The sequence below is a fragment of the Stegostoma tigrinum genome, chromosome 5 (assembly GCF_030684315.1).
Source record: "Stegostoma tigrinum isolate sSteTig4 chromosome 5, sSteTig4.hap1, whole genome shotgun sequence".
Classification (NCBI taxonomy): domain Eukaryota; kingdom Metazoa; phylum Chordata; class Chondrichthyes; order Orectolobiformes; family Stegostomatidae; genus Stegostoma; species Stegostoma tigrinum.
Genome location: NC_081358.1, coordinates 126,506,916 through 126,533,444, shown reverse-complemented (window position 1 = coordinate 126,533,444; position 26,529 = coordinate 126,506,916). Strand labels below are relative to the sequence as shown.

Here is a 26,529-nt window from a genome sequence, read left to right as displayed (position 1 = left end):
CCTGTCCAATTGTCAAATTTTGAAGTTCAAACTCACTCTCTTTTTCCATTTCAAGTTCACACTGTGTCATCTTTTCCAACTCAAAGATTCTGCCTTTTTCTTTCTCTCCTGCCCTGGCGATCCTTTTTCTTTCCTTCCTCTGCTTTTAACCGTAGTTCAAACTGCTCATTTCCCCTTGTTTCTCTAACTCCAAGCTTTTAAGTTCACTTTCAGGCTCCTATAGTCTGTTTTGGAGCTTAAATTTTTCTAACTCCACTGTACCTGTTTCTCTGGTATACCTAAATGCTTGACTAACTCCTTTACAATTTCCTCTAATCCCTAGTTAAGTGCAATTCTAGCCTCTTAGCTAAATCTAAACGTGTATCATTCCCCTATCTTACTAAACTTTTTTGGCAATATTGGGAATTCAAACCCCAGAACCTCTTTTGCAATGTTAAATAGCCATTTCCCCCAATTTTGATTTAATCAACCACAAGTAACCGAAATTAAACAGACATTCCATTTCTTAACTGAGTTTTATTTACAGATCTGGGACACTAATTCCCAAGTCTGTTTAAATCTGCTGAGACCTCTGTACCCTGAATGTGATCAAACCTGTCCAAATCCATTTAGGTCTGCTCAGATCCCTTACACGAACTGGCGAGATTTGGGACTCGAGCCCCCAGTGTGTTATTATACGGAGGTTGAGCCCCCGCCCCCGCCCCCACCCCCACCCCACTTTTATAACTAAAATCAAAACACCCAGAGAAGCTCGTATCACATTATAGTTTGTCAAAGAAACTGCGAGAAGTGGTATAACCTGCCACTTACCTCCCAATCTATTAAAACCAAGTGACTATCTGAAATGGAACCCTTTCACTCACTCTATAATCAACAAGTAACAATTAATCTAACTCTATCAATGAACAATTTAACAGAACTACCAACAAACCAAACAATTCCCCCTTAACTACTGATGATTCCTGAATAAAACAAAATTCTAATGATATGCTATTCTAATAGAAAGAAACTCCACATGTATAAGCCAAACTAATAAAAATAAATGAAAACTTAAACTCTCAAAATTACAGCCAGGATATGTCTTCCAGAATGCTCTGCATCCTCTCCGCTGGTCCTCAGTCTGGAACACCCTACTCTGTTGAATTCTTGTGTCAGGAATATTAGCTAAGAATGCTGCTATACCTTTATTTAGATCACGGTTACTCAGAGCTTACAGAATTCTGAGAGAGCCAGTAATATTCTCTTTAGAGACACTGGTTGTTAACTCTAATAGTAATTGCTCTCTCACCGATTTTCAAATGTCCCTCTTCTTTTATACCCTCAATTACCAATTAACTTCTTACAATAAGATTGGTCCTACGTTGTCAAAACTATCAGATTTAATTTTTTAAAAGTTTTTAAATGGCTGGTTTAAGTTAATTGGCTGATTTTCAAACTGGTTGTCTTACTAATAAAAACTATTGCCTGGGTTGCTAACCACACAGCCTTTTGATTTGTTTCAATTTCAGGAGCTCTCTGTGGTCCTGCACTTTTCTTTTCTAAGATCTCCAAGCTTATAACAAACAAAAACACCATCTTTTAAAGGGACCACACACTCCTCCCATCTCCCTATCATTTTACATACATCAAATTCTAATGTCCTGCCTTCCAATCCACAAATACTCTACCCAACTTTGCAACACCAAGAAGGACTCTCCTCAAACTCTTCCATTTCCTCAGGCGTGGTGATCCTCGGGCAAAACCATCACCAGTGGTCTCTAAAAGGAGACAGTAGCTCTATGGTTTGGTAGGACTATGGTGATTTTACTTATACTGAAGGATTTCAGTGCATTAAATGGGTCAAGATTTTATGAACAGCTTTAGGAGCCAACCACAGGGCCAAATGAGAATCCCAAGGCTACACCTGGTGTCAGTGAAACAGGTTCTGAAATCTTCCTGGAGGTGCCTCCAGACCCATGATTCCAGTGGGATATATGTAATTCATGCCCAATCTGAGGGCTGGTACCTCTGGGGCCTTGGATGCCCACCAGAAGAGGTTGAACGCAGCCGAGGAAAGTCAGGCATCAAAAGGCACCTCAACACAGCCACTTGCTTGGAAGCAAAAATAGAAAATTCAATTTTGGAGGGAACAAGCAGGCAGACCCTGCGAGTGTTCCAAAGGAGTCACAAGAATGGTCTTTACACACTGCTACAACGTAGGGTCACACAGCCTCCATTAAATCTAAAAGCAGGAGCAGAAATAAAATAGTTGGGGCCTCAAATTACCCCACCATTGAATTAAACCGTGGCTAAGCTGATAATACTAGAACTCCGCCTTCTTGCTTATATGTCTGGGCCCCCTTTCTATCAAAAAATCTGTCAAACCCAGTCTTGAGTCCATTCAATCACTCAGCCTTCACTGTTCTTGAGGTAGGACTATTTCACAGATCAACAATTCTCCAAGGAAAACATTTTTTCCTCATCTCAGTCTGAAAGCATTCTCTAGTTCATCCACCCTGTCAAGTTCTCTCAGGATCTTACAGGTTTCAGTAACTTCACTTCTCATTCCTTTGAAGTCCAATGAGTATCTATCCATTCTGCTCAATTTTCGCCCCTACAATAATCCCTCTATTCCAGGGATAAGCGCCTGAAACTTCTCTAAACAGCCTCCCCAATGCAAGCATATGCCTCCCTTTGGATAATAATGGAATAGTGTAGGTTAGATGGGCTTCAGATTGGTTTCACAGTCAGCACAACAGAGGGCCAAAGGACCTGTACTGCGCTGTAGTGTTCTATGTTCCTTAAGCCACGAGGCTAAAACTGTACACAATACTCCAAGTGCATTCATAGTCATGAACTGTACAGTTTGTAATTAGAATTCTCTGCATTTATATTCCAGCCCCTTTGCGAGAAAGGCCTACATTCCATTTGCCTTCTCATTTACAATAGTCCCACCCCCAGAGTGTCTGTACCAAGCCAAAGGCCTCCTTAATAACTGGGAGCTATTCTGACGCAGACAAAATTCTAGGAGGTCTGGAAGCTTAGTTTAAACAGGACCTTTATGTAAATTACAGCTCATCTCGGTTCAGCAGGCAGGCCTTCTGTATCCCAACCTTATCCTTATTCATCACGGAAAAGGTCCGTAGGTTACTGCCCGATGTAACACTTCATTACTCCCTTATCCTCCTCAAATACCACTCCCCCGCAATGAGGCCATAATTAACAAAATTATAGGAAGGTAAGGCAAATGGAGATAGTCTGGTGTCTTGGGAGGGATTTCTACAAGTATGAGCCTCAGGGGTTGAAGGTACGAACCCTAACAGTGTGGTTTAGGGAGGGGTGAACATACACAAATAACATGGGAGGTTTGACAGTGTGGAGTTCTGTAGAGCTGGAGGAGGTTTGAGATAGTGAGAAAGAGGGCTCTACGGGTATATACAGAGCATGATTAGAATTCCTCTGTTTCTTGGGCAACTGGTGCCCAACCAAGAACAAATCCAAACAAATCCTGTTCAATACAAATCCCCGCTGGAGCTATTGGTGTTACTACACAGAGTAAAGAATAACAGCGCCCATTTTCAGCCAAACTTTTGGAATGGGTCCTTTTAAAATTAATTCTGAACGGTCCCATACTTACTGGTTTGCTCAACTTCCTCTCCTCGGAGTTTTTCTTGTCATTTTTTTTGTAGGCATCAAATGTATTGGGGTCAATTGCCCACAGACACTCTGTCCATTTTCCATAGACAGCACAGAGTTTCTTCTTACTGTGTCAGATCACAGAAAGGATGCAGTGTAATCAAGTGCAGAGATTATTAATTCATCAGTACTGTGAGATACCATTACATTATCTTAACAAATGGAGCAGCTCCTTCGGCATGAGAATTGAAACATGCAGCAGACAAAGGGGAAAGGTGATCAGGTACAGCTCCACTCAACTGCCTACTCCACTCCCATCAAACCCTACCACTTATCAATCCCTACCACTATTCGCTCCTCTTTCTCCACCCGCCCACCTCAAATCCCGCCAAACCATTCCACAGGCATCATCACCCAGCTGGAATATTGTGAAGGGTTTTGGGCCCCTGAAGCAGCGGTTAGCACTGTTATCTCACAGCACCAGGGGCCTGGGTTCGATTCCACCCTCGCGCAACTGTCTGCGTGGGTTTCCTCCGGGTGCTCTGGCTTCCTCCCACCGTCTAAAGATGTGCACACGAGGTGGATTGGCCATGCTAAACTGCCCGTAGTGTTCAGGGATATGGAGATTAGGTGGGTTATAGGGGGATGGGTCAGCGCTGAATGGTTGGGCCGAAGGGCCCGTTTCCACACTGTAGGGATTCTATGAATCTTATTTAAGGAAGCATATATTGGTATTAGAGGCACCACAGAGGAAGTTCACTCAGCTGATACAAGGTATTGCAGCGACTGTCTTATGAGCAGAGCTCGAGTAGATTGGGCCTGTACTTGTTAGAATGTAAAGAATGAGAGGTTACTTTATTCAAACATATAAAGATTCTTAAAGTAATTAACAAGGCGCAGAAAGGTTGTTACCTCTCATAGGGCAGCGTACGGCCAGAGGACATCATCTCAGAATAATGGGTACTCCTACATTTAAGACAGAGATGAGGAGGAACTTCTCTCAGGAGTTAACAAATCAATGGAATTCTTTACTACAGAGGTCTGTCAAGGCTGGCTCGTCAAATTCCAGACGAAGCGACACATTTTCATTTAGTAAGGGAATCAAGGGTTAAAAGAGAATAGGCAGGAAAGTGGAGTAGGGGATTATCAGATCAGTCAGGACCTCATGGAATGGCAGAGCAGACTTCATTGGCTGAATGGCCTACACTTCTGGTCTTGTCTGTGGATCAAATGGAATAAGATCGTATCACCGTCTCCCTCCACTGCAGGTACTGGGAGAGGCATGCAAAACAGGAAAAAACGTTTCAGGAAGAAATTCCGTCCAAATTCTGCAAACAATTGGTGCATTGCCAGCAATGCATTCATTTGAGGATCATGGTATGAATACTCTTATTTGATATGATTCAAGGAACCATACGGTTACTGATGTTCATGTCTGTAGATGGCTAAACAAGCTCATGTTTTTATTCCTATAGTAGAGCTGCACGGCAGTCTGCCTTGAATAAAACTGTGCACTTTCAGATCCGTTCATGAGGTGTGAATATCACCAGCTGGACAAGCATTTATTGCCCCTAATTGCCCTTGAGATGGCAATGCTGAGCTGCCTTCTTGAATTCCTGAAGTCCATGTAACTAAGGGTCACCAACAATGCTGCGAAAGTTGGAGTTCCAGGATTTTGACCCAGTGACACTGAAGGAATAGTATTATAATTCCAAATCAAAATAGCAAGTGGTTTGGAGAGGAACTTGTGTGTTTCCATATATTTGTTGCTCTTTTCCTTCTTGGTAGTAGAGGTCTCAGGTTTGGAATTTGCTTTCTAAGGAACCTTGGTGATTTTTTAAAAAAAAATCATGCATGGGATGTGTGCATCAATGGCTGGACCAGCCAATCCCTAACTGCCCAGAGGGTCAACCACATTGCAGTGGGTCTGGAATCACATGTAGGCCAGACCAGGTAAGGATGGCAGATTTTTTTCCCTGAAGGGCATTAGTGAGCAGATGGGTTTTTCCTGTCAATCAGCATTGAATTTAAATTCCATCGTGTGTCATGGTAGAATTCAAACCCAGGTCCCCAGAAGGTTACAGGAGTCTCTGGATTAACAGTGTAGCAATTGTACCACTAGACCATCACCTACCACTGCAGTGTATCTTGTAAACGGTACACACGGCTGCTGCTGAACAATGATGGAGGAGGAAGTGAATATTTATGAATGTAGTTCCAATCGAGCGGCTGCTTTGTCCTGGATGGTGTTGAGCTTCTTGAGTGTTATTGGGGCTGCACTCATCCAGGCAAGTGGGGAGTATTCCATCACACTCCTGACTTGTGCCTTGTACAGAGTGGATAGTATGACCACAGCAATTTAACCTAATGTGGGAGGCGGCAAGGGAAGGGATAAATGAGCTGCAGGTGAAGACGGAAGTGAAATCACATTGTGGTGGGAATCAGAAGTACATGAGATAACGGAGGTCAGTCTCATTTATTCGATCAGATTTACAATGAAACTTTTGGGATTTTGTATCAGGAGTGTGAAACAGATTTGTGGTGAGCGAACAGAGTTGTTCTCTTTCCTAGGGTGGTCCAGGAACAGGAAGAGATCTTCACTAAGAGACAGTCCTAGTAATTTTTGCTCATGGTTTCGTGAAATATGCTTTAAACAACCAAACCAGAATGACTTCGAGATACAATAAGAAACTGCAGTGGGAGTGTATCATACCTCTAGTGACACACCTGCATGATAGTACCCCCGTACAATACAGTTGGTCCTGACAGGTTTCCCTGGGCATCTCGTCTGAATCTTAAGTCAGAACGATTGATGTACCAGTTGCAATGACAGTGATCTCTGCTTCCAAATGCAACTGAGCACAGTTTTGACCTTCTTACCTACAAAATGAGGCATTTCTTGCAGACGGAGAGCAACAAAGTAACAAACTCCATGAGAAAAGACCAAATCGACTGGGCCTTTATTCTCCAGAGTTTGGAGGCAGAGATGATCTTAAACAAACAAATTTCTTACAGCGTTCAACAGGGTAGGTGCTGGAAGGACACTTCTGCCTGGCTGGAGGTCTTGAATTAGGGAACACAGTTTCAGGCAAGAGGGCAGGGCATTTAGGACTGGGATGAAAAATGTCTTCACTCAGAGGGAGGCGAATCTTTGGAATTCTCTGCTCCACACATCTGTGGAGGCTCAGTCATTGGCAATGTTCCAAACTGAAACTGATACATTGCTACATATGACAAAATAATCCAACTATGAGGGCTATGCAGGAAAATGATGAAGTAAATGATCTCAATGTGATTAAAATTAATTAAAATATCAATTTTAATTTTTGAAACACTGACTGGGTGTACCATAGTGTTAAAGGTTTGGATGGTGAAGTATTTGTTAAGTGTGTTCAACAAAATTCTGTTTATCAATACGTAAATGTTCCTACAAGAGAAGGAGCAAAACTTGACCTTCTCTTGGGTAATAAGACAGGGCAAGTGACCAAATTGACAGCAGGAGAACACTTCAGGGTGAGTGATCATAGTTCTATTTATTTTGAAATCGTTGTAGAAAAAGATAAACCTTCCATAAAAATTAAAGCTTTTAATTGAAGTTTAATTTGAGGAGGCAGCGATAGCCTAGTGGTATTATCATTGGACTGTGAATCCAGACAGCCAGATAATGTTCTGGGGACCTGAGTTCAAATCTGCCACGGTAGATGGTGGAATTTGAATTCATTAAAAATCTGGAATTCAGAGTCTCATGATGGCCATGAATCCATTGCTGATTGTTGGGGAAAACCCATCTGGTTCACTAATGTCCTTTAGGGAAGGAAACTGACATCCTTACCTGTTCTGGCCTACATGTGACTCCAGACTCATAGCAATGTGGTTGACTCTTAGCTACCTTCTGGGCAATTAGGGATGGGCAATAAATGCTGCTTATCCAGTGATGAATGAATAAAGAAAAATTGGAGTAGGTCAAATTTTAATGGTTTGGGACAAGAACTTTCAAAAATTGTTTGGAGAAGACTGTTCGCAGGTAAAGGGACGTCTGATAAACAGGAGGCTTTCAAAAGTGATAACAGGAGTTGAGTCATAATGTTCTCGTCAGAGTGAAAGGCAAGGTCGATAGTACAAAGATATTCAAGGCTCTCGTCAAAAATAGAGAAGTATCACATATTAGATATTAACAACTGGTTTCAAATTAATCTCTTAAACAGCATAAAGAGTGTTGGGGCATCCTTGACAGGAGATTAGGAATAGCCTTGCAAATGAGGTCAAGGATAATCCAAAGAGATTCTACATTTAGGGCAAGGGTACAACTCGCGTGAGAGAGCACGAGCGAGAGCGAGAGAGAAAATAAGGCCCCATAAAGACCAACGAGGTTGTCTGTATTGAATTCTTGGAGATAGGAGAGATATTAAATGAATATTTTGTGTCAGTTTTTGCTGTGGAGAAAGAAATGGAGGCTAGAGAACTCCAGGAAATAAGTATTGATGTTTTGAAAACAGTTCACATTACAGATGAGGACATGCGGTAAGTCTTCGAAAATATAAAGAAGGACAAATCTCCAGGACCTGATCAAGGATATCCCAGGACTTTGTAGGAAGTTAGGGAGGAAATTGTAGGGGCCTTTGCAGAAATAGTTATATGATTTAGAAATGTGGGTGAGGTGCCAAGTGACTGCAGAGTGGATAATGTTGGGCGGCACGGTGGCTCAGTGGTTAGCACTGCAGCCTCACAGCACCAGGGACCCGGGTTCGATTCCAGCCTCAGGCTACTGTCTGTGTGGGGTTTGCACATTCTCCCCGTGTCTGTGTGGGTTTGCTCCGGGTGCTCGGGTTTCCTCCCACAGTCCAAAATGTGCAGGCTAGGTGGATCGGCCATGCCAAATTGCCCGTAGTATTCAGGGGTGTGTGGGTCACAGGAGGATGGGTCTGGGTGGGATGCTGCATGGGGCGGTATGGACTTGTTGGGCCGAAGGGCCTGTTCCCACACTGTAGGGAATCAAATCTAATCTAATCTAATCTTTGTTTAAGCAGGGATGTAAGGAAAAGCCTGGGAACTGTAGATCAATGAGACTGACCTCAATGATAGGTAAGTCGTTGGAAGTGATTCTGCAAGGTTGTACGGGATGGGCATTGGTGGGGCCGCTTTTGGAGTACTGTGTACAGTTCTGGTCACCCTGCTGTAGGACAGATATTATTAAAGTGAAGATGGTTCAAAATAAGATCTATAAGGATGTTGCTTGGTCCTGAAGGTTGGAGTTGTAAGGAGAGGCTGGGACTTTTTTCACTGGACTGTAGGAGGCTGAGAGTTATATCGAGAAGTTTATAAAATCACGAGGGGCATAGGTATGGTGAATAGCAAAGGTCTTTTCCCTAGGATAATGGCTTTCAAAATTAGCTGGCATATTTTCAAGGTGAGAGGAGAAAGATTTACAAGGGACCTAAGGGGCAATATTTTCAAACAGAGTGTGATTCAGGTGAAATAAACTGCCAAAGGAAGTCATAAATGCAGGTGCAATTATAACATTTAAAAGACATTTGGATAGGCACTTAAATAGGAAAGGTTTAGAGGGACATGGGCCAAATGCAGGCAAGTGGGACTAGTTTAGTTTTGGGAAACTCTGTCAGCATGGGCTAGTTGGACCGAAACATCTGTTTCCGTGCATTATGAATCTATGGCTCGTCTCATCGTAGTCTACATTTATTAGTATTGGGGTGATTAGCTTAGCACATCTCCTGAAATTCGATTTGCACAATAAGTCTATTTGTTACAACTGCAGCTGTAAAAATAAATATCCAGCTCCCTCATTTTAAAGGTTACTTGAAATCAGCAACATTAATTGGAACAAAGCTACAGAAGGAAGCCATCCAATGTAGCCGTTCAAATCTGTTTTGTCAGTCAGGGCGATGGTGGCTGATCTGCAACATAACTCCATATATCCATCTTTTCTCTGTATTCCCAAATATCTTGCTAAGGTGTGATGCAAAACTGCTTACAGTGACTCTAGCAGGGTTGGTAGAGTTGAAGCAGGTTTAGCATTGCTGCAATGTTTCAGGTGACGTGATACCAACGTCAAGCACAGTATTAAAGGCAAAGGATTATCTTTAAATAGAACTGCTTGAACTGCTTAAGCTTACCTTTTGTCCTGGATGTAACCTTCAACTTTGTGCAACTCTTTACCAAAAAGACCACATGGCTTGAAATTCAGAATGCATTTTTCCCCAGTTCTGCAGAAAAATTATCTTCATAATTACATCTTAAAATTGTACTAACTTTGAAAATCTGAAGGAAACCATTCATTCATTCTTACTTGTGATTAATTATTTCAACATTTCCATATTGTTCAATCCAAAGCTGACCAACGATAATGTTATGGACACAGCAAGTTGGATTTGTCCAAGTGTAAGCTTCATTGTGCCTGTGAGAAAATGCAAAACTTTAAACTCAAATGCTGTTACACGGAGCACATTCATCAGCATCTCAAAAAGAAAATCATGCCCTTATTTAAATTATCTGTTATTTTTAAGATATCTGGCCTTTCATTTCATTAGACATATAAGATAATCAAAGGGTTATATAGGGTGGATAGGGAGAACCATGTTCCTAGGATGGTGACGGCGAGCACGAGGGGGCAGAGCTTTAAATTGAGGGGTGAAAGATATAGGACAGATGTCAGAGGTAGTTTCTTTACTCAGAGTAGTAAGGGTATGGAACGCTTTGCCTGCAAAGGTAGTAGATTTGCCAACTTTAGGTACATTTAAGTCGTCATTGGATAAGCATATGGACGTACATGGAATAGTGTAGGTTAGATGGGCTTCAGATTGGTACGGCAAGTCAGCACAACATCGAGGGCCGAAGAGCCTGTACTGTGCTGTAATGTTTCTATGCCAGCTTAGTTCTTTGCAAAAGAAGATGATAAAATGTCCACATGCTCATGAAGATAGGAAAGCTTATCTTTCCTAAGACTAAGAATTGGACCTGAATCAGTACTGCTAGTTTGGACAAAGCTTAACCAAATACAGAATTAAAAACTCAGAGATAATGGGAGCTGCAGATGCTGGAGAACCCAAGACAACAAAGTGTGGAGCTGGATGAACACAGCAGGCCAAGCAGCAACTTTGGAGCACAAAAGCTGACATTTTGGGCCTAGACCCTTCATCTTTTTTTCTGAAGAAGGGTCTAGGCCTAAAACGTCAGCTTTTGTGCTCCTAAGATGCTGCTTCACAGAATTAAACACTTCCTGCTACGCTGTGTGAGCTGTGCACTACAGAACTGATCTGTTCAAGATGAATCACATTCCTGTTGAATCTGGGCTTTTTGAGTTTATTACCTGCAATTTTGTACCATAGGCTGGAAATGGGTGCAAGCCAACCCCTAATTTATTTCAGTCAGCCTTTCAGGAATCAGAGAGGAAACTCCCCTGCCAATTAAAGTGCTTTAAATTAACACAAGACTGTGCGATCAATGTACAATTTGGCACTTTACATTACAGGTCCTTCACAAAACTGTTCAAAATGAAACGAATTCACAAATTATCTTGTACTTTATGATCTATAGCTTTAGCCAAATAAAAATCACTGACAGCTGATAGAGTGTTGTTCTTTAGGCAAAGGCTATGTTTGTTGATATCAATGCCAGAGTGCCATGCACCACTTTAAATAGCGGACAGTGTGGTGGTGGTGGGTGGGAATGTTGGGTTCTGGGAGGAGCACCACAGGAGAGCTGAATTCTCCACTATCAACGTGCTTGGGATTACCATTGATGAAAAGCTCAACTGGACCCACAACATAAACAGAGGCTAAAATAGCAGGTCAAAGATTAAGAATACTGCAGTGAGTAACTCACCTCCTGACTCCCCAAACTCTGTCCACCATCTACAAGGCAGAATTAAGGAATGTGATGGAGTACTCCCCAAGCGTAACTCCAAAACACTCAAGCTTGATACTATCCATTACAAAGCAACATGCTTGATTGGCACCCCACCCCATCCACTCCCTCCACCACCACCGATGCTCAGTAGCAGCAGTGTGTACAATCTACAAGATGCACTGCAGAAATTCACCAAAGATCCTCTGACAGGATATATCTCTGTTCCTTCAGTGCTATTGGGTCCAAAATTCTGAACTGCCTCCAACTAACTATCTACCTACTTCGGTTCAACAAATGGCTCATTACCACCATAGTCTCCCAGGCAATAAATGCTGGCTCAGCTAACGACACCCACATCCAGTGAGTAAACAAAATAAAAATCAGAATATTCGGCATTTTGAGCTAGTTCCACCATTTAGTCAGTTCACAGTGGATCCGTGCCCTAATTCCATCTGCCTGCTTTAATTAATTTCACTTGCTTATCAAGAAAATATTTATCACTTACTTTAAAAGTTCCAATGTCATAGTTCCCTTTGGCTCTGCTTCCACACTTTTCCCCCAAAATTTAAGTTTTGGGTATATGGATCCATGAAAAGCAAAGTTTTGAGTGAGTCCTTCAGCATGGAATGCACTGATGGGAGGATGATGACTAACTTGCTCAGATATAAGCTTGAATCCCAGATCCTGCCTGCAAAAAAATGAAAAGGTTGACCATGATATTAACGAATTCAGTATAGGTACTTCAGAACATTTCATAACTAAGTGTTTGGAATATAGTACTTCACAGCCTTACTGTGGACTTGGATCAAAGCACTGAGCTCAAGATGCTTTCCATTGATTACAAATGACAGTCGAGCACAGATGATGCTCGGGGTGGGGTGGTGGGGGGGGTGTGCATGCATGCGTGTGTGCGGTGGTGAATCCCAGCATGACAGAATTCAGTAATAATCCAGAAATATAGCCTAATGATGACCATCAAACTGTTACTGACTGCCAGGGAAAAAAACCCACCCTGTTCACTAATCTGCCACCTTTATATAGTCTGGCCTACTACGTGACTCCAGGCCTACAGCCATGTGGTGGCTCTTACCTGACCTCTGAGCAATTAGGAATGGGCAATAAATGCTGGCCCAGGTGCCAACACCCACATCCCATGGATGAAAAAGAATAAAAAAAGCAGATCAAATTCAGTCCAACAAATCCCTGCTGATATTTCATATCCATTCCAGTGGTGATACAACAGAAGACTGGCATGTACAAAAACTTATCAATGTTAACTGCTTGAAACAAATTAAGTTAGTCAGCCAATATATTTGCGCAAGTTTCTCACCTAATCATTTCATACGTCTCTCCAAGGAGTGGATTAAATGGTTTTCCCGTTCTTTCCCACTGAGATGCAACAGCTGAGACGGCAAATGCTGCCACACACTGTTTTAAGAATTATAAATACAGAAAATAATTACTTCTGAATAAAATTAAAAATTATAACTGTTAGGGTTACAGTCAATATTATTAAAGCTCTATCAGTAACAGTCTAAATGAACCAATAGAGCACGATGCTAAAAAGAAGGAAAGTTTAAGAGGGGAGATGATATTTCATCCAATGTGCTTCCTCGCCACTCATTATGCAATTATTACAAATATATCAAGAATTGAACTTAGTTTTCTTTCTAAAAAAAAGGATAGAATGTCAATTTTCCTTGGAGCACAAACACTCGAGTTGGATTTCCATCATGTTGTGGCCCCCATTGCATTGTCATTGGAAAGTGGCCTCATCCAGCATTTTCACTGGGGATAATTGGAAATGAGGAATTAAGGGCCAACACAATTGTTGTCCTCCAGCTGTCTAAACCCATGGAATCACTGTACCCACAGGGAGGAAGGCATCCCAAGTCAAAATTGTGGCTTCCAAGGGTCAGATCAATCCAGATCAGATAATACAATCAAAAACTTCCCACCAAACTTACCCTAATCATATACTTTTAAAAGGAACTGTATTGTATGACCAAATGAATAGAATGCGGGGGAAGCAGCCTAGCATACTGCAACTAGATTTTTAATTTCTTTTTTAATGTTAACCTGATTTTCTACTCGACCTGCTCTGAGATACTATTACTGCCTTCTGGAGAAAGTGGGACTTGAGCCTAGGCCTCTCTGGTTCTGATCCAGGAGCAGGGACACTACCACTGCATCACAAGAGGGCCCACAGAAATGCTGCCATCGTGATAAATTAGCAGAATACATAACATTCATTGCCTGACCAGGAATCAAACCCGGGTCACAGCAATGAAAGCGCCGAATCCTAACCACTAGGCATCATTGAAAGAATGTAATGAGAAATTGTGGAATCTAGCTTAAAGGGATTTGGGTGCCCTGGTTCAGAAATCACAAAATGATAGTACTGCTGGTATATAGAGTGGCTAGGAAAATAGAATGTCGCCACTGACTGCAAAGGGAATGCAACATAAAATTTGGGGCAGCACGGTGGCTCAGTGGTTAGCACTGCAGCCTCATAGCACCAGGAACCCGGGTTCGATTCCAGCCTCAGGTAACTGTCTGTGTGGGGTTTGCAAATTCTCCCCGTGTCTGTGTGGGTTTCCTCTGGGTGCTCTGGTTTCCTCCCACAGTCCAAAGATGTGCAGGCTAGGTGGATCGGCCGTGCTAAATTGCCCGTAGTGTTCAGGGGTGTGTGGGTTATGGGGGGGGATGGGTCTGGGTGGGATGCTTCAAGGGACAGTGTGGATTTGTTGGGCCGAAGGACCTGTTCCCACACTGTAGGGAATCTAATAAAAAGTAGAGAAGATCTGTTGCAGTAGCACAGTGCATTGGACAAAAGTACTGTGAACAGATTTTAGTTTCCTTGTCTGGAAAAGGACATGGCCACGTTAGAAGCAGTTCAGAGGTGGCTTTGTCTTCTGTGCTAATGAAGAAAGCTTAAAATGTTCGGCCTTTTTTGGAATTTAGGAGGAGGAGGGTCAATCTAACATACAACATTCTGGGAGCACTTGACAGGGGGAAGCTGCAACAATATCAAGGACAATTATAAACCGAGAGAATTGGGATGCTGTGAATCAAACTAAAACAGAAATTGCTGGAAAAAGCTCAGCAGGTCTAGCAGCATCTGTGAAGGGAAATCAGAGTTAATGTTTCAGGCCGACTGACTGAGTTTGAAGCGAGGGTCACTGGACACTAACTCCGATTTCTATCCACAGATGCTGCCAGACCTGCTGAGCTTTTCCAGCAATTTCCATTTTTGTCAACAATGCTTACCTTGCGGTACAAGGCTAGGGGCGGTTTAAAAATAAAGGGTCTCCCATTCAAGATAGAGACATGGAGAAATCATTTCTCTCAAAGAGTGGGTTTCACCTGGATCATCTCTGATACCTCCAGCTCCTTCCTAGATCTCTCTGCCTCCAACTCCGATGACTGCCTCGAAACTGACATCTATTTCAGGCCCACTGACTCTCACAGCAACCTAGACTGCACATCCTCTCACTCAACTTCCTGCAAGAATGCGATCACCTACTTCCAATTCCACTGTCTCCACCACATCTGCTCCCAAGGTGGGGCGTTCCACTCCTGAACATCCCAGATATTCTCTTATTTCAAGGACCACAACATCCTCCCTTCGGTGGCCAAAAATGCTTCTCAACCACACCTCTGACCTCACGTCTCCTCCCCCCAGCAAAAACAAAGTTAGAATCCCACCTCCCCTCACATATCACCCCACTAAACTCTGTATCCAACGCACCATTCTCCACCACACAAAGATGTATTTTCATCTCCACCCCTTTTGTAAGGAACGCTCTCTCCGCAGCTCCTTCCTCTGCTCCATACTCCCCACCACCCTGGTACCTTTCCCTGCAACCATAAGAAGTGCTACACCTTCTCCTACATCTCCCCCTCACCTCCATTTAAAGCACCAAACAAATTAGACAGAGGTTCACCTGCACATCTGTCAACGTGGTCTATTGCATCCGCTGTTCCTGAAGTGGCCTCCTCTACATTAGTGAGACCAAGCAGACCGCTTTGTACAGCACCTGCGCTCTGTTCACGAAAAACTACAACACCTTCCGATCACAAACTATTTCAATTCCCCCTCCCGCTCCCACTCCCTGTGCAACACGTCCATCCTGGGCCTCCTCCAATGTCACCCGGAAACTGGAAGAGCAGCACCTCATATTCCGTCTCGGGAGCCTACAGTCCAATGGCCTAAATGTCGATTTTACCAGTTCAAGATCTCCCCACCCCTATCCTCATTCCATGACCAACCCAACCTCTTATCCTTGACCTTACACGACCTGTCCATCATCTCTCCCACCTATCTGCTTCTCCTACCTCACTAATCAATCTGCTCCACTTCTTGACTGCGCTCACCTATCACCATCCCACCGACCATGTCCAGCCCCACCCCATCTCTCTCTCTTTATTTCTGAGCTCCATTCCCCCTCCCCATTTTTGAAAAAGGGTCCTGACCCGAAATGTCAACTTTCCTGCTTCTCTGATGCTGCCTGGCCTGTGTTCCTCCAGTTCTACACTGCGTTATCTCTGACTCCAGCATATGCAGTTCTAACTAACTCTGGAAAAGTGTGGGCTTCCCTTCTCCAGGGATGTGTGGAATCAGAATCAAAGGATACTTTTAAGGCAAACATAGGGATTCAATGTGTATTGGGGTTAGTGGAGATGATATTCAGGCCATATGATGATCAGGTCTTGTCAAATGATACGACAGGTTCAAGGTGCCATTAGTTACTGTTACCATCATGTATGTGCACATATTGGGAGATAGCTACGTGGTTCATCACAATATCTCACATCGATATACTGCCTTTAATGTTGCATAACAGGTGAAGCTGTCAAACAAAATATGACACCAAGCCAAATAATGGGATATCGGGGCAGGTGGAGAGGGTTTAAAGAAAGGAGGAGAGAAATAGAGTGCGCGTTTCGGCAAATAATTCCAGTGTTTAGAAACTATGCAATATTCTAATTTTTCCCAAAAGAAAAGCTTCTCCTTACACTGCATTCTTAATTAGTCAGTTCTAACTGAAACACAATCCAGATTCAAATCGGTAACAGCTCAAGATCAGAAAGCAATGATTATACTGTACCTGCATTCGCTCCAATGAATTACGGGAGCCAATAGCTTCATGAACAAGGTATGTGTGTTCCATGTATTCTGTAAGTCTCTGCAGAAAGCTAAGTGGCTCATTAAAAATAACAGGCATAGCAATCTTAGACAGCTCCTGGAACAAAGAACAGATGTCAATGTAGTGACTTTACATAGTACTTTTAGAATAGCACTGTTATGAACATTTTAATAAGTCAAAAAGTGCAATCAATTCATCCACGTGTTTCAATTTTCTGCAACAGTATTGATAAAATGCTCAAAGATGTTATACACAGTATTAAATCTTAACAACCACAGGAGCTTTGAGGGTGGGACACATCCCCACATTGGCAAATGGACACACAGCATTCATGTTTGGGGTTGGGGGATGAGGAGTGAAATGATAAGTTGTTGGAGAGCAAGCTTCCAGATGCTTGCAACTGAGATTGAAAATGACATCCAGCCTCATGACTCCTGTTGGGAAAGGTGGCACAAGTTCTAAAAGACCTCACTGCTAAAGATCTGCACAGGTTGGTGAGAATTCCTCTCAGCCAGTACTTGGAATATACCTCAGGGATGTCATTGGATTTGTGGTGATAATTATGTTGTTAGGTTTATGAGGAGTTAAAGGTTAAATACCTGAATCTTTTGATTATTGTACATCCCTATAGATAACAAGCTGCTTTGGTTAATTGATCCCATTCGCTAAGCTTGCATTTACTTGTTCAAGGTGAGAAGTCAAAGTGAGCAGGACATCTTCAGTCATCAAGTGAAGTGAGAGACAGCCCTTGATATCAAGGCTGTATTCAACCGAGCGGCTCAAGGAACCCCAGCACAACTGGAATCAGTGGGTGTCAGGGAGCAAACTCTCCGCTGGTGGGAGTATGCCTGGCACACAGGAAGATGGCTGTGGTTGTTAGAGATCAGTTGTCTTCTCAGCACCAGGATATTCCCGCAGGCCCGACCAGTCCCCCTCCACTGACACCCTCATCCGCTTATCCGAATTCGTCCTCACCCTCAACAATTTCCCTTTCAATTCCTCCCACTTCCTACAGACAAAGGGGGTGGCCATGGGTACCCACCTGGGTCCAAGCTATTCCTGCCTCTTTGTAGGACATGTGGAACAATCCCTCTTCCATTCTTACACTGGCCCTATCCCCCACCTCTTCCTCCGTTACATCGATGACTGTATCGGCGCTGCCTTGAGCTCCCACGAGGAGCTTGAACAGTTCACCCACTTCACGAACAACTTCCACCCCAACCTCAAGTTCACCTGGGCCATCTCTAATACCTTTCTCTCCTTCATGGACCCCTCTGTCTCCATCTCTGGCATCCACCTGGAAACCAATATCCATTTCAAACCTACCGACTCCCACAGCTACCTAGAATACACCTCCTCCCACACATCTTCCTGCAAAAGGCCATCCCCTATTCCCAATTCCTTCGCCTCCGCTGCATCCGCTCCCGAGATGACGCATTCCACTCCCGGACCTCGTTTTTCCAAGGACCACAACTTCCCTCCACAGTGGTTGAAAATGCCCTCGACCGTGTCTCCCGCAACTCATCCCTCACACCCCCTCCCCACAATAACAACCAAAATAGAATCCCCCTCATCCTCACATACCACCCCACCAACCTCCGGATCCAATGCATCACCCTCCGACACTTCCGCCATCTGCAATCCGACCCTACCAAGACATTTTTTCCTCCCCACCCTTATCTGCTTTCCATAGGGATCAGTGTCTCCGTGACTCCCTTGTCTGCTCCACAGTCCCCTCCAAACCCACCACACCCGGCACCTTCCCCTGCAACCGCAGGAAGTGCTACACATGCCCCCACACCTCCTCACTCACTCCCATCCCAGGCCCTAAGATGGCCTTCTACATCAAACAGATGTTCACCTGCACATCTACTAATGTAGTATACTGTATTCACTGTTCCTGTTGTGGCCTCCTCTACATCGGGGAAGCCAAGCGGAGGCTTGGGGACCGCTTTGCAGAACACCTCCGCTCAGTTCGCAACAAACAACTGCACCTCCCAGTTGCGAACCATTTCAACTCCCCCTCCCATTCCTTAGATGACATGTCCATCCTGGGCCTCCTGCCGTGTCACAACGATGCCATCCGAAGGTTGCAGGAACAGCAACTCATATTCTGCTTGGGAACCCTGCAGCTCAATGGCATCAATGCAGACTTCACAAGCGTCAAAATCTCCCCCTCTCCTAAACACATCCCAAAACCAGCCCAGCTTGTCCCTGCCTCCGTAACCATTCCTCCCACTTCAAGCCCCACCCCCATCTCCTACCCACTAACCTCATCCCGCCTCCTTGATCTGTCTGTCCTCCCTCTATCCCCTCGCTAACTCCCACCTACATTCACCTTTACTGGCTCCATCCCTGCCTCTTTGACCTGTCTGTCTCCTCCCCACCTATCGTCTCCTCTATCCATCTTTGATCCGCCTTCCCCTCTCTCCCTATTTCTTTCAGAACCCCCTTCCCCTTCCCCATTTCTGAAGGAGGGTCTCGACCCAAAACGTCAGCTTTCCTGCTCCTCTGATGCTACTTGGCCTGTTGTGTTCATCCAGCTCTACACCTTGTTGTCTCAGGTAAGGATGGAAGTTTACTTCCTTAAAGGACATTAGTGAACCAGATGGATTTTCCTGACAATCGACAATGGATTCTCAGTCATCACTAGGTTCTAAATTCCAGATATTTATTGAATTCAAATTGCATCATCTGTCATGGCGGGATTCAAACCCAAGCCAGAAAACATTTTCTGAGTCTCTGGACTAACAGTCCAGTGATAATACCACTGGACCATTGCCTCCCCCATGACTTGGAACTATATCGCCATTCCTTCAGTAATGCTGGGTCAACATCCTGGAATTCCTTCCCTGACAGCATTGTGGGGTCCACAAGACGTGCATTGCAGCAGTTTAAGAAGGCAGCTCACAACCACGTTCTCAATGGCAACTAGGGACTGGCAATAAATATTGGTCAGCCAGTGCTACTCACCTCCCCAAATGAATTTTTAAAAAATTGCAATGAGCAAATCAGCCTGACAAAAATATCAACAACTGTAGTGGTCTTTGGCTGTGCGGGGGGTGTTAGTCAGGGATTGGTCTAAACTGCATTTTGTTTACACTAGTATGTTTTCACACTGATAACTACAGAAACATCTCACATCTACCTGCTCGACCAAATAAGATTATATTGAGAAGAACTTAAAAATAGCAATTTTTAATACATTCTAGTAATAGTTAAAATGAAAAAAAGTGTGAAAATGTGACAGTAATAAGTGGATAATTAATCCAGAAGCTCAGTTCAATGTTCGTCTGGAAAATAAATTTTGTCTCGTGGTCCTTTTTACCGAGATCATCCTCCATTGACTTTAAAACCCATCTAATTCACTAATACCCTACCTTTCAGCCTTGCCAGTGATGAGAATGAAAGAATGAGGAATGAAGAAACAAAATTTCATAACACACAAATCCACGACTCTTTGGAACACTGCTCCTCAAAAGTTGGTGTTTGAATATTTTTAAGGCTGAGGTAGACAGATTCTCAGTTAGCAGTGCTGAAACATTACCAAGGTGGGCAGAATTTGGAGTCATTCATTCACCATGATGTTAACTAGTAGTGGAGCAGGCTCAAGGCTCTGAGTGGCCTTCTCTTGCTCCTATTTTATAATTAATTTGCACACTCCAGAATGGAGACAATTTTACTGCCAAGACGACAATACAACAGTGAATATCAGTTATTAAAGCGAGAACGCTTTTCTCCCTATCTGGTAATGGAATTTAGTTCCACACATCAAAAAAACTCAATAAGCATAGAGCACCAAATTTACTCACCATTCCAATGCATTTACGTAATATACTCCAAATGCTAAAATCATTTCTGGAAAACATTGGAGCTGGCAAGCTTGTTCTAAAGTGAGAGAAAAAAAATGTCTTTTAAATCTGATCTTTGATCAATAATCAATGTTCTGCTCTCAGAACCTGTCAGCCACTCTGGTTAATGTACAGAAGACCAGGCTGCATTTGTCAAAACTTCAATAATGGTTTCCTGAAATTTATTTATAAATTGTAATTTGTTGTTTGTACAGAACATACTTTGACATAAATTGATCAAGAGCATTATTTGGTTATCTACTTGTGGCAAGTTTCTCCGATATGCTGGACCATTGCTGCAATACATTACTTCTGTACTAGAATCCTAGTGAACATAACAGGATGGAACGACGAGTCCAGGGAGGAGTGGAAATGGAGTGCCACAACAACATTTGTTCAAAACATAGAAATGATAACATTGAAACGTCACAGACCCCTGCACTGACCATTAGCCATTCTAAAAGTCACATGACCATAATCAAGTTGTTTCCTCCTTTTACACCCGGTAGTGCAAGTTGCAAAACAAATGCATTTTCCTGGATCAGGTGTCAAGCCTGTAACAAGGGTGTCTACCTTGAGGTGCACTATTCGATATCAAGAACAGTTGACCACAAGTTCCTCCTCTTTTTATGTCTGCCATAGGCATAACATAAAAGAACTAATAGGCTGACGTTCAACCTATTTGCCCATTTTATGAACATACCCACCTTAGCCATCAAGTCCTGAAGTGGGACTCCAATCCAGAGTTTACAGTTCAAGTTAGGGACTGCATGCTAAATGAGCTCCTTGAAAACCAATCTCAGCTGAAAGCAAAAAGAGCCCACTGCACTATTCAGGGAACAGTTGGGAAGTTTATCTCCAGTATTCTGGCTAGAGTTTATCTCTATTATTATCTTGGTATGTGTGGGAGCTAGCTGTGCACAAAATTGCTGCTGCATTTCATTACTGCTTCTGAAATACAATGACTGTCCTGTCTGGCTGCAAAGCACTTTACAAAGCAGTTAGAAAAGATATGACAGAGATAAATACAAGGTTTTCATCATAAGTTGACAAAAAACTCAAAATTTAACTGGGAAAACAGGGTTAGAGATCGTGAATTTGCCCAATGTTATTCTTACAGCACTTAGAACATGGTGTCTTAAATTATGCTTATCGTAACCCACAGGTTTATTTTCTGAAAATCTAATTTGTCTTTCAATTAATTATTAGTCATGTGAAGTTTTGCTTTGCAACATACTTGTGTAACAGGCCTATATACAGACAGGGTGCATTTTCCAGTGGCAAGGTGACCAGCATGGTTGAGAGTTGCACATGGAGACCCTGCTAGGCAATTCCTCCATACTTAAAACCCACTGAAAAGCTCAGTTTAAACTGGAGTATTTGGAGGCTCCAATGAAATTAAGTAAATTAGTACACAGGAAACTTTAGACAATTAAATATGTTGTCCAACTCCTGAATAAGTAGCTAAAGACCCCACATGTGCCTCTCACACCTCCACATGTGCCTCTCACACCTCCACCTCCCAACACATCCATCTCCTGCTCTGTACCCAAGATTCCCTGCCAGACCAGACTTGGATCCAAATATTTCTCTCTACCTCTCTCTCCCACTGCCTCTGCACTTCCCTCCCTCCAGATCTTCTGGCCCACATACTCTCTTCTCCTACCACCACAACCGCTACCACTCTGCACCCCCCCCCACAAAACCGTCATGCAAATGTAGAATAAAGCAAGAACCTTAACACCATGAAGGACAAAACAATTAATTTGATTGGTGTTTTATTCACCATCCTAAACCATCCCCCTCTGAAGAGTCATAGTGGACTTGAGCGTTGACTCAGTTTTTTTTCTTCCTCAGCTGGTGCCAGATACCATCAGGTTTTCAGATTCTCAGCATTTTGTTCACATCCACCAACTTCCACTGGCTGCAGCTCAACACCATCAAGGACAAAGCAGCCACTCAATGAGTCCAATCCACCACCTCGAACTTTGGTGCCAAGGGGATTCAGAGACGTGTACTATCTACAGGATCCACTGCAGCAGCTCACCATGTCCTCCCCCACAGCACCTTTGAAGGTTAAGAACAGCCATAAGACCGTAAGTCCAAAAGACACAGGAACAGGAAGAGGCCATTTAGCCTGTCATGCCTGCTTTGTCATTCAGTAGGATTATGGGTAATTCAATACTCCTCACCACCACCTGCAAGTTACCCTCCAAGCCACTCACTATCTCCACTTGGAAATATATCACCAGTCAAAATCCTAAATCTCTCTTCCTAATCACAAGTAGAAGGGAGCTTCTCAAATTGGAAACCTGTGACCAGTGGTGTTCCACAGGGATCTGTGCTGGGGCCACTGTTGTTTGTGATATATGTAAATGATCTGGAGGAAGGTGTAGGTGGTCTGATCAGCAGGTTTGCTGATGACACTAAGATTGGTGGAGTAGCTGATTGTGAAGGGGACTGTCAGAGATTACAGCAGAATACACATAGACTGGAGAGTTGGGCAGATAAATGGCAGATGGAGTTCAATCCGGGCAAATGCGAGGTGATGCATTTTGGAAGATCAAATTCAAGGGCGAACTATACAGTAAATGGAAAAGTCCTAGGGAAAATTGATGAACAGAGAGATCTGGGTGTTCAGGTCCACTGTTTCCTGAAGGTGACAACGCAGGTCAATAGGGTGGTCAAGAAGGCATATGACATGCTTTCCTTCATTGGGCGGGGTATTGAGTACAAGAGTTGGCAGGTCATGTTGCAGTTGTATAGGACTTTGGTTCGGCCACATTTAGAGTACTGTGTACAGTTCTGGTCACCACATTACCAAAAGGATGTGGATGCTTTGGAGAGGGTGCAGAGGAGGTTCACCAGGATGCTGCCTGGTATGGAGGGTGCTAGCTATGAAGAGAGGTTGAATAGATTAGGATTATTTTCATTATAAAGACGGAGATTGAGGGTGACCTGATTGAGGTCTACAAAATCATGAGGGGTATAGACAGGGTGGATAGCAAAAAGCTTTCTCCCCCAGAGCGGGGGACTCAATTACTAGGGGCCATGAGTTCAAAGTGAGAGGAGGAAAGTTTAAGGGAGATAGGCGTGGAAAGTTCTTTACACAGAGGGTGGTGGGTGCCTGGAACGCGTTGCCAGTGGAGGTGGTAGAGGCAGACACGTTAGTGTCTTTTAAGATATATTTGGACAGGTGCATGGATGGGCAGGGAGCCGATGGACACAGACCGTTAGAAAGTAGATGACAGGTTAGACAGAGGATCTTGATCAGCGCAGGCTTGGAGGGCCGAAGGGCCTGTTCCTGTGCTGTAGGTTTCTTTGTTCTTTTGTTCAATGTAGGTTCACACATGCCACGTGACTGCAGTAGTTCAAGTGGTGACTTACTAGCATCTTCTCAAGTGCATTGGGGACAGTTTACCCAGCAATACCCACACGTCCATCCAAGACGGATAGGAATCTGCAAATAAACTTAAGCTTTACCATGAATTAAGTCATGCTGGCTTTCCTTAATTAACCGGCACTTGTCCTCGTCTTTGAATTTTGTCCTGAATTATTACTTCAGGAAGATTTTCAACCACTGAGGTTGAACTGGCCAGTCTATAGTTGTTCAAAAAAAAGGTGCCAAAATAGCCAAACATGTGCCTAACATTTGCAATTCACCAGCCCTCCAATACCACCTTGCAGTCTAAGGACAACTTAAAGACAACGACACATGCCCTACAATTTCTACTCTCGCTTCCCCCAGTATCCTTGAATTGATCTTATCTGGTCCTGATGTCTCGTCAACTTTTAAGTACACAGCCAATCTAATAACACCACGTCAATTTTAAACAACATAACATGCTCCAGTCTCACCAAAATTGGGTAGCATTTTCAGCCTGGGTAAAGACAGATGCAAAGTATTAATTTAATACTTTAATAGTACAGCCATGTCCTCCACCTCCGTGCGTAAATACCCCTTTTGGCTCCTAATTGGTCGCACCTCTTATTTTACCACTGTTTTATTATTTACAAACCTGCACATCTTTGGGGTACCCCTTTATATTAGTTGCCAGATTCTTGACTTCCCATTTGCTTTTTGAACATTCCTCCAAACCTTCAATACTCAGCCTGGTTCTTAACTTAATATTTCTCATAGGCATACTTTTTGTTATTTACCATAATTTCTACATGAACAGATATAAATTAGAGGTGGGAATAGGCCATATGTCTGCTCCACAATTCATGATCACAGCTGATATGATTATACTCCCACTTGCCTTAGATAAATTTTCACTCCTAAGATTACCAAGTATCTATCCATCCCTGACTTTAAAATATTCAATGAAAATATTAAAATATTCAACATTCAATACTGAAGAAGAGATTTTCAAAGACTCAGAGACAAATTTTCTCCTAGTCTCATTCTTAAACAGGATCCCCTTATTTTTAAAACAGTGATCCTTCATTCTAGATTTTCCCAAACATGATATCTTGCTACCCTGAAAAAGAACCATATATGTCAACTCTCTCCTGTCTCTTCGCCAGCCAAACTTCTATCTGTACCAACATCTTATTCCCTACACCATCAGCCTTATTTTCAGCAATAATGTTTCATATGGCACCTTATCAAATGCCTTCTGGAACTCTGAAATATCCAGCAGCTACCAGCTCTCTTTCAGCAAGGGAGCTGCTACTACTTCAAATAATTCCAACACATTTCCCTTTCTTGAAACCACATTAAATCTTTAATACCTTCTAACACATTTCCAAAGACAGTGTTAAGCTAACTGGGCTTCAGTTTCCTGCTTTCCATCTCCCTTATTTTCTAAATGAAGGAGTTACATTTGCTATCTTCCAATGTCATGGAACCTTTCTTGAATCAAGGGAATTTTGGAAAACTTAATTCAATGTTTCAACTACCTAATTTGCCAATTCTGTTAAGGCCCCAGGATGAAGTTTTTCAGGACCCAGGGATGTGACGTCAGCATGCAGCTCCCATGAGTTGCTCAGTACCATTTTCCTGATGACTGATTCCTTTCCATTCCCTGATTTACAGCCACTTCTAGAATGAGATCTGTGTCCACTACAGTGAAGATCAATGTAGAATGCCTATTTAATTTGTCTGCAGTTTCTTCATTTTCCATCATTAATTCTCTAGACAAACTTTCTATAGGAACAATGTTAACTCTTAACACTTCTAAATATCTATAGAAACTTTTACCAATCATTTTTTATACTTCCAGTCTGTCTTCTCTCATTCCATAATTTTTACTTCCTTTAGCCATTGTTTGCTGTTCCTTATATTCTGTCCAATCAATCACTCCTGTCATTGATTCCAAATCTAGGGAAGATATTTACATGATTTTCCCCTCAACAAATCCACTTTGACCCCTCAAAATAAACTCCATTTTTCCAGATGATTTTTGATTGCATTGTGAATAATTGGTGGGAAACTTTGCAAAACAAAGTAAAACTGGTTGGTAACAGAATATTCTCTCTTTACAGGGAGTAATGCTTGCACATCTCCAATTTTTCTGCAACATCCCCATATCCAGGAAGATGGAAATATTCCCAGTGACTCTGCAACACCCACTCTTACTTCCTTCAATTTCCTTGCTTGCATCTTCATCTGGTCCCAGGACCTTATCAACTTAAGTTCCAATCGCTTTTCTAATACCTCCACCTTATCAATTTTAAATCTTTCAAGTGACTAAGTTTCCTTCTGTCACTAACAGCCTGGCCAGCATCTACTTCAGATGTAAAGTGTTCAATGAACATACTCTGGAGGAGGGTCACTGGAACGAAAACATGAGCTCTGCTTTCGCTCCACAGGTGCTGCCAGACCTACTGAGTTTTTCCAATAACTTGATTTTGCATTCAATTGACATGCCAGCCATGCCTCATGACCCTATGTGTAATCATCCTGAATCCCTAATCAGTCCTGCTCCTCCTTTTGCCACTGTTACTATTGGTGTGCTGGGAAGATTTTGAGATTCCCTTTACGCTAGCTGTCAGACTTCTTTTGCATAATCCCTCTTTGCTTCTTTTATTTGCTTTTTCACTTC

At 42.9% G+C, this 26,529-nt stretch overlaps 1 protein-coding gene across 3 annotated transcripts in view; it reads right to left on the bottom strand.

The window, feature by feature from the left end:
- Window positions 1-26,529, bottom strand: part of osbpl1a (oxysterol binding protein-like 1A) — a 203,802-nt gene that overhangs the window by 17,247 nt on the left and 160,026 nt on the right. For all 3 annotated transcript variants that reach the window (XM_048529335.2, XM_048529336.2, XM_059646272.1), the window contains 7 exons: window positions 20,441-20,516; window positions 16,590-16,724; window positions 12,809-12,906; window positions 11,984-12,166; window positions 9,920-10,027; window positions 9,747-9,836; window positions 3,617-3,743 (listed from right to left, as the gene is read on the bottom strand). In XM_048529335.2, the coding sequence (XP_048385292.2) occupies window positions 3,617-3,743; window positions 9,747-9,836; window positions 9,920-10,027; window positions 11,984-12,166; window positions 12,809-12,906; window positions 16,590-16,724; window positions 20,441-20,516 (817 nt within the window). The remainder of the gene's footprint in view (window positions 1-3,616; window positions 3,744-9,746; window positions 9,837-9,919; window positions 10,028-11,983; window positions 12,167-12,808; window positions 12,907-16,589; window positions 16,725-20,440; window positions 20,517-26,529) is intronic.